This window comes from Gossypium hirsutum, chromosome A12, assembly GCF_007990345.1.
Source record: "Gossypium hirsutum isolate 1008001.06 chromosome A12, Gossypium_hirsutum_v2.1, whole genome shotgun sequence".
Taxonomy (NCBI): domain Eukaryota; kingdom Viridiplantae; phylum Streptophyta; class Magnoliopsida; order Malvales; family Malvaceae; genus Gossypium; species Gossypium hirsutum.
Genome location: NC_053435.1, coordinates 95,173,339 through 95,192,641, shown reverse-complemented (window position 1 = coordinate 95,192,641; position 19,303 = coordinate 95,173,339). Strand labels below are relative to the sequence as shown.

The 19,303-nt window shown below is 32.7% G+C and overlaps 1 protein-coding gene across 1 annotated transcript; it reads right to left on the bottom strand.

Annotated features, from left to right (window-relative positions):
* Nucleotides 1–1,367: 1,367 nt before the first annotated feature.
* LOC107918448 (uncharacterized) lies at nucleotides 1,368–5,551 on the bottom strand. The gene is made up of 13 exons (XM_016848017.2): nucleotides 5,293–5,551; nucleotides 5,124–5,185; nucleotides 4,899–4,964; nucleotides 4,736–4,811; nucleotides 4,505–4,575; nucleotides 4,001–4,102; nucleotides 3,731–3,820; nucleotides 3,262–3,336; nucleotides 2,960–2,992; nucleotides 2,636–2,713; nucleotides 2,262–2,327; nucleotides 1,861–1,973; nucleotides 1,368–1,592 (listed from the first exon to the last, which is right to left on the bottom strand). The coding sequence occupies exons 1-13, from the start codon at nucleotides 5,345–5,347 to the stop codon at nucleotides 1,571–1,573; spliced, it is 909 nt and encodes a 302-aa protein (XP_016703506.2). The 5' UTR covers nucleotides 5,348–5,551; the 3' UTR covers nucleotides 1,368–1,570.
* Nucleotides 5,552–19,303: the final 13,752 nt, after the last annotated feature.

The window sequence follows — 19,303 nt, the reverse complement described above, 5'->3', positions numbered from 1 at the left end:
TCCTCACTTTTTGAACATCTTGAATAGGATGTCATTGCTAGTGCTGTGCCTTTTGGGTGGATGAACATTCTTTCAATCACCTCCGCTAACATTTTCATTCACTGGTTTCCTTGTTTGTCTTCTATTGAAGTTCTCATGTTGAGGAGGTCGCAATTGTCCTTGTCTTTGCTACTATGAGGATGGTGTACTGAAGAAGTTTGAACGAGATGTTTGTTGATAACAATAGTCAACGAAGGTGAGCTAAGATATTCCTCAGCTACTAACCATGGGATTCTCTAGGTCACCCTTTTGAACCAAAGATCTAATATCATTTTCTTATTGTAAAATATTTATCGATCCATCCGTGTTTTGGCAGCAAGGCTCTCATCCTTTGTCACCTTACCAATGGATGCCTCGTTATGCCCCATTGGTTCGTCTGTCTTATGGTTGTTTTGCCTCTTCCTTTCTTGATGATGCCAACCTCTACAATGGGAAAACATTTTGCCCATGTTGGAAAAATCAATTTAGAAAATAGGATTTTTAGGCAAAGTTGAACCTAACCTTATGATATTTATAGTAATAAATTCTTAACTAAATTATTACTTATGCTTTTTACGAAGCGGTTCAATTTATTTCTCGGCTTTCTTTCTATCAATTAGTCTTCTCATCTATCCTCTATCCTCAATTTGCTTTGAGTATGAACTCAAATAAAACGAACCAAGTGTACAGAGTAAAAACTTTTATTAACTTTAAGTGGAAATATTAATTATTTCCATGGAACCAAAAATTATGAGTTTTTTGAAAAATAGAGTTTATTCTAAAAAAAATTGTCACTATATTTTTACAAAATAATTATGCTCAATGAAAATGTAATTATTGCTCATAGCTCTTATTTATAAAAAAATTACAAGAATTTTACTTGAACAAGGGTTAACTAAATAATAACATTTTAATATAAAATATAGTATTCTACTAGGTCAACAACATACCCTTATTAGGACCAAGTTTACTGCCCCTCTCACATGAGATGGGCTCTCAAGCCTGTCTCACATATTGAGTATAATTATACTGTTAAGTTATTAAATATATTTTTTTAAAGTTAAACTTGACATCATTCTCACATTGAAGTCAAAACTTTTTTTATTTAAATTAATCTCTAAACTCGATAATTATTCTCACTTAAAATTTTTTTCAAAAATTTAAGCTGGATAAAGAAAATTCAAACCCAATATTTAGCACTTTTAATTTCATACGGCATATCACATATTTTCATAACTTAAAACTTTTATCACAATTAGCAAAATTAAAGGATGCCGCGAGTATGCATGTCTAATGTATATTTTAAAAGCTTTCCTATATACTTGGAGATAATAAGAATTACGGAAAAATGAAGAATCAAAATAACATAATAAGATTTAAACTGAATCAACTGTTAAATGGGTATAGTTTACAGACAGAGATAAACAATATGAAGTTAATTCTTTGTCCTTGGCTAACTAAATCTTCTGTACTTGAATTTATCATTTCATTACCATGTATAGCTAATTTCTCCTAACTGCCAAACTGCAAATTGATGATTGCCAACATGCCATCAACACCTACCTGAAATGCTCCTGCAAATATCAAATTTATGTGAAACAAAATGGACCGAAGCTTTCTTTTTCCTTAAGACTATCATAAAATTACTTTCTTTTAGCTATTACAAAATTTTAAGAAATCAACTCCAGAATATTTTTTTTAAAGAGAAAAAACTACAGCCACAATAATGGCATGCCCCAAGAGTTGTAATAGCATTGCCATCCAAAACAGTTTTCCCCAGGTTAAAACTTGGGTGAACTTTCTTTAGGGAAAAAAAATGATTTCCAAGACTGTGAATCACACCTGTCCAGGCCTCTTGGCTCATCCTCCAAATTATAAATATCATCTTGCACGATAGCATCTCGACCTGAATCTTTCATACTTGCAGAAAAAATATCTACAAAGTCTTTCAGACCCTGAAACGAACCAGGTAAAACTATTATAGAAAACAATATGCATGTGAAAATTTTAAACTCCAAAGTTATCAGTTTAAACTCCATCAAGCAATCATAACCCAGGAAGCAGTAGAGCAAACACATTAATTGGGTTCATCCATGAAAGTTTAACCTCTCACATTCAAGCTAATATTGATAACCTGTCAATGCACACTTCATTCAACCACATGTTAAGTGCACTACGTGTGTGCATGTGTAGATGTGAGAGCACAAGAGATTTAAAATTTATCCATGAACACAGAAAGATACCTTTGTAGTTGGAGTTCCTGAATGCATTAGTAAAGTACGAGGTTTCCCAGAAAGTTTAAGTTGCTCCTGCAAGAAAATGTCAAATCAGACTATAAGATATAGTCATTAAAACATTTGCAGAGATGGAATGAGAAAGGTTGTTTTTTTAGTACAGAAACATGAATCATGTAATTATTAGACTAGCAGGGATTACCACCAGATTTATAAGATGAAATGATCCAATAAGGAAAGACAAATGACAAAGACAATCTCCAAACCTCCCCATTTTTCCCCCTTCCTTTTTGCTTTTAAATATGATAGAATGAAAATATCATCATATTGCAAACACAAAATGTGCAAACAAATTAAAAAGTCATCTTCATACTAGTACCAACCTGCAAGGCTTCAGGCATCTTTGCTTTCTTGCCCCCAACAATGTTACAAAGGTACCACACACCAGCATTGGCAAGATCCTGCCAAAAATAAACATGTGGGTAAATCCTGTTAAACAAAATCAATAAAGAAACTGCATACCAAAAGAATTTACAGTCAGATGTGCATGAAACTAAATATCACATTCTTTTTCATCAGTGCCACAATCAGCCCATGCAGGTGATCACAGGGTAAAGCAGCAAGGTCAAACAATGAAATTTCCCGCCCAGAAACACATTGAAATTCAATATTGCAAAGTACAAGAAAAGGTGAAATAAGTTATTTACCTGCTTATATTCCAATGAACCTATTTTTCCATCCTGCAAGTGGGCAAAGGTGGAAAAGCAAAATAGATCAGATACATGTACATAAATACCATGACATTCAGGAACAAGGTAAAGACATTAAAAAGAAATAGCAATGCTCCTTTATGTTTCTGGAGAAACAGATTTCATTAGTTTAATATCTCCTGACATGGGGCAAAATGAAAGAAAGAAAGAAGAGATGCAGCCAATGTGATACAATATAACAACTGCTTCTCAATAACAAAACTGCAAAATACATTAGAGAAGAACAAAAGAATTCTGACCAAACCAGAAATCATTCTCTGCAGTGCATCCAAATCATATTCAATGTTGGAAAGATCCATACGAGCCTCTTCTACCTGTTTACATATATGAACAACATTAAAGATGGTAAAACATTAATTCTTTTGATCTATCTAATTTGTTGTCTACTGACCCTAAAATCCAAGTATATTAACCAAGAGCCCAGTACCAAACAGCAGATAAGCGCATGATAAGGTTGATATTCTAACACCAAGTACGAATGATCCAAACCCACTTATTTTTATTGAAATCATCACAGATTCATCGTCACAATGAGAAGCATTTGAAAAAATAATGTCTGACCTACTCTCTTCATTCCTTAAAACTAAAATTCATAAGCAATGCAAGAAGAAACAAGTGGGAAAGTGGGCCTTATTCAATGAGGTTGTGCGGCATATGATATTCTGACTTCAAAGCTCAGGTAAAAGAAAAGGAAAACATGTCACTTACACTTGCTTGAATGCTTTTTGAGATTTCCTTTTGTGTTTCCATTTTATCATCCAGGTTCTGGATACGTTGGGTCAAATGCTTCTTTGCAGCCTGACCACATAATTTGTAAAGTAATGAAAGGTGGTTTTAATACAAAATTTATATACTAACTAGGACAACTCATATTAGAGATGCACATGATATTGACAATGGAAATCATTTGGTTCGTAGAAAACATGCTCAATGAAAACAAAATGCTAAGAAAATGAAAATAAGAGAATATAAACTTACAGCGAGAGCATCTGACACAGAATCCAGATGTTTTGTTAAGTTCTCCACAGCCAATGCCATATTGCGTTTTGTTACCCAAAATAGATCAGAGAACGAAATGCCCTAGTAATTAAAAAAAGACAACAAAAGAAAGAAACAGAACATATTAACCTAATTACAAAGCAGACGACATGAATGGACAGAAAGAGAGCTAGTTTTTAAAAAATAATAATATCAGTAAGCAAGAGTATGATTTTATCCTAAAGGTATTAATAATGTGGAAGCAAATACATCAAAAAGGGATAGAGAAATGAGCCAGGCAGTTTGGGCATCCATGTCACGTTCATGTATTTTGCCGTATCATAATCATATTTAAGGTATTTTATATTTATACAAATGCCAGTCTGTTAATAATTCATATCGTATAGATTTTGAGATATTCCTATCATATTTATGGTAGTGTTGTTTTCTCATGTTGTCGAACAAATCATGGAAAAAATGCCAATATATCTATAATTTACATACCTTCCACCACATGTAACCATAACCCAATGCCCCCAAGGTAGCAGCAGGGATTACCAGAGAGGTTAACTTAACTGCCAAATCAGAAGGAAAAAAAAAAAAAGCACACAACTAAGACACATTCACTTAGAAAATGCACCGTTCAGTCTAGCTAATATAATCATAAACCGGTTTCACACATTTTTTAATTTTAAAGCTACAAACTACTATTTAAGCAGATATAATTAAAAATACCGCCGGAATCCCCATTCAGAACAGTTATCTGCCGTGCTGAGGCCAGTTGCCTAATCTCCGTTGAGAGACGACGCACCTACAGATTAGTTAACACAAAAAAAGAAAAAAAGAATCAAAATTACAACCAAAAATTTTAAAATTTGAGCTCTATTTAATCATATACCTGAGCCAGAAGGGCATCTGAATCATCTGATTGGTCCCCAGTTTTTTCCAGTCCCTTCACAAGAGACTACCAGATCACAAAAAAAAGGAAAAAAAAAAGAAAGAAAGTTAAAAGGACATAATTTAGAGATTAATAAATAAATAATAAACCAAAGGATAGTAAGTTCAATGGGATGGCAGCGAGAAACTAACGAATTGAAATAAATGCGAAACGGTTAAAACTAACCTGCAATTCGCCTAACATGTCCGATAGCTTACCGTTCTTGAGAAGGATCGTACCGGTGTAACCTGAAGAGAAAAAAATTACGAAACAAGAAAAGTCAAAATTGAACTAGAAAAATAACAAAACGAGAATATAAGGATGGTTAAAGTAAGAGAGTGAAAATGAGAAGTGCCTGCGCCGGCAAGGATCAAAATCTTCGAAAAGCCGACTCCGGTTTGCATCGCCATGGCGGTGATTCTTTTGAAGGGTCACCAGAGAGAGTTTGGTTGAGACTGGGAAAATTTTAGGGAAGAGAACAGAGGAGTAAAATCACGGAGGTATTTAGGTGGCTGCTGAGACAAGTTTGTTTTCCACCTGGTTTGTCATTCCTAAACGACGACGCTTCAAATCTAATAGCCTTACGTATTGAGGAACTTGGACAGTGTCGTTTTACATATGTTGAATGTTGCGTTGGACTTATATGAGTTGGGTTGGGCTAGTCTAATCTAGGGCCGAGGCCTGATTCCAAAATAATTTTCAAACCAGAGCTTGAGTCTGATTCAGATTCACCCAAATTGCTTGCTTTACAAATTAAATAATAATAAATTGATTTATTTAAATTTAATTATAAAATTATTTTATATTATTTCTAAATAGGAAAATGGATTGGACTGAATCAGACCAATTCAGAGTTGAAAAACATAAACAAAACAATTATCAAAGGAATTTGGGACTCATCTCAAATTTTAGCTAAGGAAAAGGTGTAAGGCATGAAACCACTATATAAATGTTCTTAACAAAATGGTTGATTCATTGAATGATGAAATTTCCGATGTCAATGTCTAAGCTATGCTTCCTCTTAGGGCAAATTGAGGAAGATACTTAATAAAGAGGAGCAATATTGAAGCCATCAATCTACAGGGACTTGATTCAAGAAGGTGATCATAACACCACATTTTTTCATGTCAGAGTTAGTGATGGTAAGAATTTTGACTTTTTTTTTCTTCTTAATTTTAAATTTATTAAATGATGAATTTTTATTTGTAGAGTTTGAATTTTTATTATTATTGATAAATATTTTATATTTGAATATTATTTAAAATTATTTATTTGATATTTGTAAATATTTTTATATACATATTTTTTCTAATATCGATAAATCTAAAATGATAGATCAAAACATATTGGTATTAGTACATACCAATTCCAATAGAAAAATAGTGGATTCACCTATGCAGTATTGTCTACCTTGGCCTTTATTCCATGCATAATTTTAAGTCAATTAACTTGTGTATTGTCATATGCAAAATTCATTATAAGGTGTTGATTAATCACATGAAACATATTATTACTTATTGCATTAGCTAGTTTTAAAGTGCATTTGTTCTTAATAGACTTATTTTGGATATTGTATTGGTTGCTCATGAGTTTGTGCACTATCTTAAAATCTCCAAAAATGCCCCTATAAAGGTTTTATATGAAATTGGACATGTTGAAAGTGAATGACTATGTGAAGTAGTCCTCTTTTAGGGACATCATATTTTGTATGGGTTTTGATGCTTCTTGAGATAATTTGATAATGAATTGTGTAACTTTTTTTTCCATTGCATTTTTGAATTAATTGTATACTACATAATCTTTTTAGCTTGAGAAAGGTATAAAATAAGGAGATCATTTGTCCTTTTATCTCTCCCTAATATGTACACAAGGTATTTCAGCAATGTTAACTCAATAGTAGGATTTGGGCAGAATTTAACTATTTGAGGGGTCAAGACCAATCAACATAAGCCTCAAATCAATAATCTTTTCTTTGCAAGCAATAGTCTTTTGTCTGTATGGAAAGCAAAAGCTATGGCTGAACAAGTTAAGGAAGTCCTTAACAAATATAAGGTAGGTTCTAAACAAAAAGTAAATTTTGATAAATCTCTCATATACTTCAGTCCAAATACTTATGTTGAGCAGCAATGGAACACCCCATACCCAATTCGATCACTGAGTTTGAGCTACAAGATGTCATATTCGTTATTGTAGTAACCACAACCATTTACAACACAATTTAACCATTTATGCATGTTGGCAAGTATAAAACATATTCACAATACGTTTTTTAATCATTTTCGGGCCTTATCCAAGCTTACGAAAGCTCTTTTTCTAACCCGAGGTCGAAACATGACCAAATTGTAAGATTTTCAAACTATCAGGTTGACTTCGAGACTTTGGGGGTTCCAGGTTGCGATGTAACTCATTGACTTCCCTCATCATGACACCATGGATATCACGTTGTGACCTTATCAAAACAACAAGTGTTGTCGCGACTTCAAAAGACTCGAGGACATGATGCCACTCTTTGCCAATTCAAGTCATGACGTTAGGAACTCATCGTCGCGGTGATATCTCTTGTTTGTGCAATAACCTCTTTGGTACACATTCAATGCTTCCAACATAAATCTTATTAGCATACGATGGTTCATCCTAATTTAACAAATCACCACATCATGCAAATTTGAGCACATAAGGCTTATGAAACTTTTGAAATCAAAGAGTTCAAATAACATTAAACACATGATCATGAACTAGGCATAAATTAGGCCTTTTTCGACCTTGACATGCAAAATCAACCTTAACATACAAAGCAACATTAACATTCAAAACATGGATGAGCATTACTTAGATAAAGACACCATATATACATGTCACAATGTTAGGTACCAAAATGAACATACTCTTTCTGCTTTGTTGATAGTGTGATACCCATATTGATTCAACTTTGAGATTTTCAACAACTAAGGATGTATGTAAGGAAAACAATGATATGTGAGAATTTAACTACTAAAAGAATTAAGAACATATCTAACTAAAACAAGGTATATAATGCTATAACATAGTGAGCATAGGAAACATAGGTATTCATATATGTCAATATTATAAACATAACCATAACATCATCAAATTGTACCAATTCATATAAGATCAACACAATCTCACATACATTCACTAGACTACTAGTCTATACCAATACGATTATAACCACATACCTTTATAACTTATCAAATTCAGTTTATTATCATTTCTCGATTTCAAAATTCAATTTTAACATTTCGCCCAATGCAACCTTAGTAAAAATGGACTCGTATACGTGGGTAAACTACACCATACTAATATAGCAAAAACTACACCACACCAAAGCACCAAAGTGCCAAGCCCGTAGGCATCAAATGTATATTCATATGCAAATACATCCCTTCACCACACCAAGGTCTCCAAAAATACAATAAGAACTCAATGATTTGCAACAAATTTTGGATCTCAAATGACATCGTAATCTCCACATCGTCAACAAAACTCGTCCATAAGCGCACATATGGCCTTATTGGTATGCCAACAGTATCCTAGCTTTTTGATTGCGTATGCACGTGTACATAAAATAAATGATTTTATAAAACAAATTTAAAGCGTGGTTTTATTGCAAGCATTTAGGTCAATTGTAATATTTGTAGTGTTACTATGGAACATTGGAGTATTCCAATGATCAAACCCAAAGGAGATGACGATTGAGTGATAAACATCATACAATATAGAGTCTAAGCAACTACTGATATGATTTTATAGTATGAAAAATCAAAACAAGAAAGTTTTGCAAGAAAATTGAATATGCTAATTTAGGGACCAAATTGTAAAGAGTATAAAACTAAGAGATTAACCAATAAATGACTAACAGTGGTTGGTTGATTTCAATGTGGTTTATCGGTCCTTGAATGAAGGACTTAAATAGCTTAAATTACTAAGTGGCTCCATTTTATCTCTTGATCTCAATTTTACCAACTTAGATAAATTAATCTAATTTATTTCTCAATATCACCGATTAACTCGAGACTAATGAATTGGTGCACAATAAGATTACCACTCGGGCTCACTTGTCTAAATATTCCCTTAGGGGCATCAATTCCTAAGTTTTTAGGTTTATTCAATTTAGTCCAATTTATTGCAATTTAATCCCTTGTCCAAATAATCAATTACATCTCCATCAACCAACCCCCTTTGAGGTTTAGTTGCTCATGTTGAAAATAAAGATAATGGTTATGGAGATGAAAAACAAATAAACCATTAAAGTAAAGCTTAAGAAAAATATAAAAGTTTGGATTTTTATGCAAGAAAACTTAAAGAACATGAAACTAAAGGCATTTAACAAGAAAAATCTAAAGCAATAAACAGAAAAAGGATCAAAATTTAGCTAATTTAGAGTAAAAGAAACTGAAATACATTAAACTAAAACTAGAAATATCTTACAACCAAGGTACATGGACTAAAAGTGCAAATAAACCTAAGCTACAGTAATAGCTAACTTAACTAACACTATGAACAAAACTAAGCAAGAAAAAGAGAAAATAAAAACCCTAAATAAGTTGTAGAAAGACTAAAAGAAAACCTAAAGAAACTAAAGCTAAAAACTTAACTAATGTGTCTCTCCCCTCCTCAGCCAAAATTAACTATTTTAGGCTGAATGCTGATGAAATTTCATTACCAAAATTGCCCTTACACAGGCCTTGTGTGGTTGGTGCACCAGGTGGACAAAGACTACCCTTTCTATCCAAGTTTGTCCTCCTTAAAATATCAGTGTCGTAATACCGAAAATAAGATATTGCGATACCCCAATCAGTTTCAAAATTGGAGGTCTTCTTTGAGGGTGGATATCGTGATACCACTAAAGGGTGGTCTCCAATCTTCAAGCCTGTTGGAGGTATCGTGATTTCAAGGTATAGATATCACAATACCGTTTCCTTTAGTGTCGTTTTCAATCTCCAACACGTTCCTACACCACTCAACCACACATTAGGCTCCCCTAATGGCACTATTGGCCAATTTGGGTCACAAAATGAGTAAAAATGATACATTTACACTTATTAACTTCAAATCTAAAAACTACGAAAAAAATGCTACTTTCCTTAAGAATAAGCTCCTTAAGTATACCAAGAAAGCTCAATTTTCCATATCAAATTATGGCAGATCATCTTTCTATTAAGTTTACATGGGCATTAATCATCGATACATGCATAAACATAAGTTGTAACCATCACATATCAATTGTTGAAATTCATCGATTGCATTAGAGTACGAATCACACATACAACTAGTGATACATTTAAAGATCTTTTGTCATTGTTCTAGTTACAAATCAATAGATATAGCACCATTCAACTTATCACAGTTCACCTCAATTCATTTATGTTTCCTCATCAAGTATGTCAATTGTAAAAGCCATATTTTAGCTAAATCAGAATAGTGGTTTCGAAACTACAAATTCGATGTCAAAAAATTATTTTAATATTATTTTTGGTATTTACAACATGTTATTTGATATGTGTGAAAATTTCGTGAGCTAATTTTATCGATTGGTTGTTTAATTTGATAAAATGACTTAATCGCGTAAAATACAAAAGTTGCATACTATTTGTTTAAAGTGCTTAATTGCTATGATTAATTAAATCAAGATCCTTATGTTGTAATTAGACCATCCATAGTGTAAGTGGACAATAATGGACATTGAATGGATGTTTTACATGATTTATAATTAAGGGTATATGTGTAAATTAGTAATTAACAAAAGATAAATAAAATAAAATCAATTTAAACTTCATGCTCATCTTCTTTAGGCAAAAATACAAAGAAGAAAAAACCATAGAAGTTTTTTTAGGGTTTTATCACTTGCAAGGTTAAATTGGTAAGTGATTTTAGCTCGATTTTTTATATTTTTACGTTTTTAAGATCTTTGCTTCATATTCTAGCTAGCCCGTACCTTAGATTTCGAAACTGTTAAAGATTTTGAGAGTTGCCATTGTTGAATCTATGTGTTCTTTGATGTTTAAAGTTGAAATATGAAAGCTTGATGATAGTTTTACATGTTTTGTTAAGTGATTTTTGATGAAAATGCATAATAGGGATTAAATCATGAAATGTGTAAATTATGGGATTGAAATGTGAAATAAATGAAAGTTTTGGGCTACTAGGGACCTGTAATAATTTGGCCAAGTGTGGGTTTTGTTGAATTGTGTGAATTTTGTGTATTTGTGAAATAGGGACTAAACTGATTAAATGCAAAAGGTTAGGGGCTAATGTGCAAATAGGCCTAAATGTATGTTTTGGACTAAATTGAATGAATGGTTGATTAAATAAGTTAATTTTGAATATATATAGATCAAGAAAGAAATAATTCAGATTTAGATCGGGGGAAGAGCAAGGTTATCGAGTAATCAACCCGATCTGTCAATTTCGAATACGAGGTAAGTTCATATGTGATGATTACATTTTAAATGTATGTTAAAATGCTTTAATATTGCATAAATTGTTAAAACAGGATTATGGATAATGTATGAATTGTGAAAACGACTCTACGAATACATTCGATGATAGAAACAAAAAGTGTGAAAGCCTGGTTGAACCTTAAGAATAGTTTTGGATACTAGTGATACATTGAGTTGACTTCGGGCCATGATATTAGCACTTCGGGTGCGTATTTTCCCAATTTTGCTTCGGGCCATGCATATCGAATAATTTGGCTTCGGGCCATGATATTAGCACTTCGGATAAGTTACCTTGATTTGGCTACAGGCCATTGTATATGTACTTATCGTATGAGAATTCTGAGTATCCGATTTCTATTTCAAATGTTTCAATGGGTAAACGAATGATGTGGTTGGGAAAGAGGTTAGTACGAGGCTATACAGATATATGCAGAACCTATTCAAGTATTAAATAGTGAAAGTTCAATGAGTTTGTATTTGATCATGTTTTAAGACATGAGAAAGGTTTTCAGTTAATGTGTATATGGTTTTTCATGTGTAATTGGTTGATTTGCATTTATTCGATGAATTAAGTTATTCACTATAACAACCCAGTTTAAACCTTAGCAGAATAGTGGTTTCGAGACCACAAATCCGAGTCAAAAATATTTTAATATTATTTTTCGTGCTTAAAGTATGTGAATAAATTTTTGTATGAAAATTGCATCGTTTGAGTGCCGATTTGTGAAAAAAGGACTTAATTGCGTAAAATGTAAAAGTAGCATGCTATATGTTAAAGTACCTATTTCCTTTGATTAACTAATTATGAAGTCCTTAAAATGAAATTTGGCCATTGGATAATGGGATGGACGGTAATGGAAAACCATTATCTGGTTTTCTAATTAATTTATAAAGGTTAAATTGGTAAATTATTTATTAATATGTTATTAAATAAAAGAAAACATAAATCACATGCATATATTCTTCTTTGTTGGTCGAATGTAAGAGATAAAAAGAAGTTATTTTCTTGTTTAAGTTTCGGCACTCTTCAAGCTAATTTGAGGTATGGATTTTGTTCGGTTTTTGATAATTTTTATGTTTTTGAGATCGTTGCTTCGTGTACTAGCTGGCCCGTGCTTTAATTTTCGGAATTAATGAGAAATTTTGATTTTCCATTGATAATTTGATGATTTTGTGGTTTGATGATGAAAAATAAATTTTTGTTGATAGATTATTATGTTTAATTAAGTGATTTTTGATAAAAATGCCATTTAAGGACTAAATTGTAAAATTTGCAAATTGAGGGGCCTAAATGTGAAATAAATTGAATAAATGGGCTGCTAGGGACCTAAGGTGAATTCGTCCTAACATGGGTTTGTGGAAATTTTAAGTAATTTGTGTTATTTTGAAATAGGGACTAAATTGAGAAAATGTAAAATTTTAGGGGCCAAAGTGAAATTGCCCATTTATGTGTTCTTGGATGAAATTGAATGAAATTTTGAATAAGTAAATTAATTTTGATATTAATTAGATTGGCAAAAGCGGAATTCAGATCTAAATCGAGGGAAAGTCAAAGTATCGGATTAATCGACTTAATTTGTCGTTACTGCGAACGAGGTAAGTTCGTATTTTAATAGACGTTATGAAATCATGTTATAAATGCATATTATTTTGTGTGATTGAATATAATTCCGAATGGTAATGTAAATATATGTATTTTGAATAAGTTATATATGTTATTATGATATTGAGTTGTTCGAGAATCAGATTATATGAATACGAGAAAGCATTGACAATGTAATGACATCCGAAAGCCCTGTACGAACCATAGGAATATTTAGGATGCATATGTCATGACATAGGATTCCAATATGTGATATTGTGTAAGACCATGTCTTGGACATCGACATCAATTTGAGATTTACGTGTAAGACCATGTCTAGGACATCGGTATCGTATATGATTTCGTGTAAGACCCTGTCTGGGACAGTGGCATCGATGTTTGATTACATGTAAGACCATGTCTAGGACATTGGCATTGTACGAGCTTTCCGAGCTATCCAAGTATCCTTATTGATTCTGAATGGTTCAACAAGCATTATGAGAAATAAATGATTAAGTGAATGACATTCCGATTCAAGTACGTTGAAATGTATACAATGTTTGAAAATGAAAGGTAAGTATATATGCAAAGAATTTTATGTGATGGATATGGAAATGAAATGTGAATATGTACAAATGAAATATGAACAAATGAATAAGATGTGATTTATAAAGTTGCATATATAAAATTGTCAAATGCTATATGAATGAAAGGTGAGCTTGAGTATAAATGATGATATGAGATTTTTATGAGAAAGATATATGATTAAATGTGTTATTCCCCAAAATGTGCTCTTTTGGCCATATGAAAGTGTGAATTGAATTATATATGAGAAATTGAATTGAATAAACTTGTAAAAGTTAAAGTTAGCTATTTAAATAAGTAATATATTGAATGATGATAATTCGATATGAGAACATGTTATAAAATTTAGAAAAGTTGTGTGAGATAGCAAATCATGCTTATGGCATTGTAATAAAATTATTTGTTTTGCTAAGTTTATTAATACAAACTTACTAAGCTTTCAAAAGCTTATTCTGTGTGTTTTTCCTATGTTTATAGAGTTTCAGAGATTTCCTCAGGTTGGAAGTCATGGAAGACCTTATCACACTATCCAGTATTTGCTTTGGTAAATAAATGCTTTGAGATTTGGTTTTGTGGCATGTATAGGCTAGTTTTAATGTGTTAGTATTTTGAAATTGTACATATTTAGCCACGCGAAAATGGCTTGTTCATGAAGCTTAAGTCCAAGTATATTTGATTAGGGTATTTTGGTTATATGTTTTGATTTGGTAAGTCACGAATGACTTGCTCACTTTAGTAAGCTTGATATTTGGTTTATCAATTTGTGATGCTTGGGTGTATGATTCAGCAATGGGAAATGGTAAGTATGATTTCATTCGGCTTAGACAATGAAGTAGATGGTGGATGCATGGTTAAGTTATGGTATATCATATTTTGATTAAGTAATGTTTATGTCATATGTGTGTGTAATTGCTTTGATCACTTTGTGAGATAAGAGTTAGGTTATACAATGCATGATATTATTCGATTAAACCTAGTAAAAATACGTATATGCTTATGAGATAATCTGTAACACCCCACACATGTTCCTTACGCTGAGACGAAATACGAGGCGTTACTAAACTTAAACACATGCATTTAAATGTTTCCGAGTCTCCAAGACTTGATCAAACTTAAAACTTTTTCGAACTTTGTTAAAACTACTTAATATGGGCCTACGAGGCCTCAAACATTCATTGGAAGCCATTCGGAACCAACTCGGGTCCTTAAACCAACTTAATAAAAATGGCCCTTGAAACAGGGCGCAACAGCACTTTGGTAAGGGGGTGAGGTCGAGAAAATGTAATGATTGTGACCTTCTCAGAACTGATCTTCTTTAGTGAAAAGTTTTGAATTAAAAGAAATTTTGTAGCCCGGTTTTTGCATGTTTGTGAACGATTAAGTCGGGTAATGCCTCATACCTTGTTCCGGCGTCGGACACAGGTAAAGGTGTTACATAATCACTTGTGAGTTGGCTTTTTAGATTCAGCTTGTGATGGCAAGTTTGTATATATATTATGTTTAAATGGTTGGTATTTAGGTTCGATTTTTATACGTCTCAATTGATGTTGTAAGAGTGATGTTTAGACATAATTATAGTATGCGAAATAGACATGATATGCTTTAGTATGGATGTTCGAGAAATGGTTCAGATTGTTATGTCATATGCGCATAAATTTGTAATGTGAAAAGAGGTATATTTAGTCTTGAAATGATGCTAGTTATTATCTTATATATTATTGAAATTTTAACCATGTGATATGACCGAATAGGTATATGTTTGAATGACCAAATTCTATTTTATTGTAATGGGTATAAATTTTATAAGTTAATGTACTAGCCGAATAGTTTATGAAATAATGGCTAGGCATATGTAATTCGTTTGGTTATAATATGCATAAGTGCAGAAATTATGAATTAATATGTTACTATTCAGCTAACGAAATAGATGTATTGACATATGCTTGCTATATGTAATCTAATGATATATGCTTGGCTAATAGTTGATCATTCGAATACCATAAAGGTGAAAGACTTTTGATTCGAACATAGATTCGATGAAGCAGGTGTAATATGACTTTGATATATGTTAGGAATTTGAATGGCATGTAATGTAACTTAAAAAAAATGTACGTGTTCAATTTAGTCCCGAACTCTTTCTAATGCTTGTTTAAGGTCTCGTTGACCTAAGGAAGGGACTTTATGATGATGTTTGACTATGATATGGTGATGTATGATTTATGATTGCAAAATGATCATGGAATGTTTCAATATGTCCGGTAATACGTCTTAACCCTAATCCTGTGTCGGATACGAGTTAGGGGTGTTACATTCACATATGAGCTTACTAAGCTATGAAGCTTACTTCGTGTTATTTTTCTATGTTTTATAGTGAATCAAGGCTAGCTCAGATTTGGGAGTCATCGGGAACATCATCGCACTATCAAACATCTAAGTTGGTACTTTTGAATTATACATTTATGGTATATGGCATGTATAGGCTAGATGTGGTATTTTTGTTGTGATTATAGCCATGAGATTTGGCTTGTAAATAATGTTAATATTGACATGTGTTTAGCGATTAGAAATCGTTGTTAATGACTTTTGTAAGACGTTTATAAAGCCTTGTGAGATGGTTTGTTTTGGCATGGTTGTAACCAAGACATTATGGAAGTTAAAATGGTTATTTGAATTATGGTGGATGTAAGCTTGAGAAAGGTCTTATTGTAGCATGAATTGTGCATGAATTGGGATTGATTTTGGCTGCCCTTTGTGTATAGAAATTGTATATTTTGCCTTGTGTAGGTACATTGAAGTTGGGTGGCAAATTGGCCTTGCAAATGGCCTATTTTTGTCCACACGGGTAGAGACACGGGTGTGTGTCTCAGCCGTGTGCGACACACGGTCATGGTATACGGCCGTGTGTCCCCTGATGATGCTTAGAAATCAAGTCAGTGAATTACACGGCTTAGACACACGGGCATGTGGTCGGCCATGTTGCCAAGTTAGTATACCCTCCAGTTTTCACACGGCCTGGCACATAGGCATGTCCTCGGCCATGTGATACAAGTCAGTATGTATGCCCTATTTCCACACGGCTTGAGACATGGGCGTGTCTGGAGCCGTGTGAGGCACATGGCCTGTTCACACTGGTGTGTGACCTCTGTATGGTTGAATTTTTTTTAATTTTCCAAAATTTTCATATGTTATCGGTTTAGTCCCGAATCACTTCTAAAGCATGTTTAAGGCCTCGTAGGCCCTTATAAGGGACAATGTGTTTGTGATTAAATGGTATTTGAGCATGAATGCATAAATGTATGAGTTATGTATGTTAAATGATGTGTATTGATCGGTAATACCTCGTAACCCTACTCCGACGACGGATACGGGTTAGGGGTGTTACATCAATTTCCACAATAATCTTAGCATAAGTTCAAACATAGATGAAATGAAAATAAATATAAGGACACTTATCAAACAAGGAAGGGTAGTTAGTTCCATAATAACTTACCTTTCAAAACACAAAAAATTAAGTAGATCTTTCAAGGCTTATTCCACAACTTTAGGAGACACGTCCTTGTCTCAGGCCATGTGGGCATTCGAAATAGGGACACACAGTCGTGTCCTAGTCTATGTCCATACCCGTGTAACTCTCTGACTTGGGTCACACGGCCAAGTCACACCCCCCTGTGCTAAGCTGTGTGAGCATACTGACTTGCAATCTTAAAAAGATACAAGGGACACACGGCTATGTCACCTAGCCATGTGTCACACACGGTTGAGACACACGCTCGTGTGGACAAAAATAGGCCAATTTCCAAGCCACATTTCTCACCCAATTTGACACCAACCTAACACAATATTTTTGCACATCAACAAGCCATAACAAGGCATTCAAGACAATCCAAAATCAAGTCTTAAACATGAAATATCACTACATACAACCAATATGCCCTTAGGCACCTCAATGACAACTTGAAAACATGTCAACCAAGTATCTCAACTTACCTAAATGACCAAATACATATATGCATATTCAAACCATATTTTTCTTTATTTCATTCTACTATATTAATCACACATCAAACATGATAATGCCACATATATACACATCAAAATATATCAAACACAAGCCATATAAATGGTTAATCTCAACAAAACACTTATATGCCAATATTGGCCAAATTAACCTATACATGCAGTTATAACTGAATTTAAATATCCAAAAATACTAAAAGAGTTGATGGATAGTGCGATATAGCTCTAACAAGCTTCCAAAACTAACAAGCTTCTGAATAACTATAAAACATAGAAAAATAACATAGAGTAAGCATTTAAGCTTAGTAAGTTCGCATATCACAGAATTTAACGTACTATATATCCATAAAATAGGTAAGTAAACATAGCATATCTCAACCAATTTGACCAAAAGCCTAAACACATGATCATCGATATATTAGCCATGAAAATCACATATAAGTTCCAACACACATGGTTGAATTCATTAAATAATCACATTTCATGTATTTCATGTAAATACCAGTAATAGTTCATATCGAACTCATATAATCTCGTAACAGAACTATGCCCGTTGAACCATTTAGAATAACATTGGATACGCGGGTACTACACACGAGGTGTACTAAAATGTAATCCGTCAATTCATGTACATGTATGTTCATACGAGCTGTAAATGGTAAGCTCTTTCGAGCTGAATAACGATAAGCTCCTCCGAGTTGAATAACAATAAGCTCCTCCGAACTGAGTAACAGTAAGCTCATGTGAGTTGAGTATCGATAAGCTCATAACAGCTGAAATTGGTAACCCTAATGACATGTCATTTGTATCCTACGGATTCCTAAGGTTCAAACAGGGCTCGGTAATTGTCAAATATACAATCGGTATTCATACATGGCAATTATACAATTCACAAACAAATATTCAATTTAAAACATATAAATGTACAATTTAATTACACGAACTTACCTCGATAAATGTACGTAGATACAAAAACGATTAATCTGATATTTTCTTTTTACAGCGAGGTCTAACAGGATCTATACAAATAAATTTAACTCATTTCAATATAATTTTCGTTCAATTTAATCCAACATGGAATTTTGAAAAAACTACCATTTGCCCTATACTTTTAATTCCTTTATAATTTAGTCCCTAGGCTCGAAAAATGAAATTCATACAATTTAATCATTATTCAAGCCTAGCCAATTTTTTGTACATATTAATAGCAGCCTATATATTTCACAAATTCATAAATTTTACCAAAAAAATTGTCACCTTTTTCAATTTAACCCCTAATTGATAATTTCATCAAATTCTCTTTACAAAAATTGTTTATCTAATAACAACCATTCATTTTCTATTATCAAAATTCAAAATTCAAGCATATTCGTCAACGGAAAAACCCTAATACTTTAACAATTTTGCAAATTAATCCCCGAGCTAGCTAGATCAAGCTACTGCAATCTCGGAATCATAGAAATCATAAAAAACGAGACAAAAATTCATACCTAATTGAGCAAAATAAGCTTGCTTAAATTTCAAGCTTCCATGGCTAAGTTTTCTTCTTCTTTTTTTAACTTTGGTCGAAGATGATAATAATAGTTTATTTTATTTAATTTATTATAACTTTAATCACTAATTTCCAAAATTAACCTTGATATTTCATTCAAATTCCAATGATGACTATTCATGCTTATCCACTAACAACTTTAATGGCTAATTACTATATAAGGACCTCT

What these genes read in the sequence shown, in the direction of transcription:
- LOC107918448 (XM_016848017.2), bottom strand. Translation starts at nt 5,347, where the DNA reads ATGGCGATGCAAACCGGAGTCGGCTTTTCGAAGATTTTGATCCTTGCC. An exon ending in ACATGTTAGGCGAATTGCAG is followed by an intron (nt 4,965 to 5,123) that starts GTTAGTTTTAAC and finishes GTGATCTGGTAG; the next exon opens with TCTCTTGTGAAGGGACTGGA. An exon ending in AGAGAATGATTTCTGGTTTG is followed by an intron (nt 2,993 to 3,261) that starts GTCAGAATTCTT and finishes GCCCACTTGCAG; the next exon opens with GATGGAAAAATAGGTTCATT.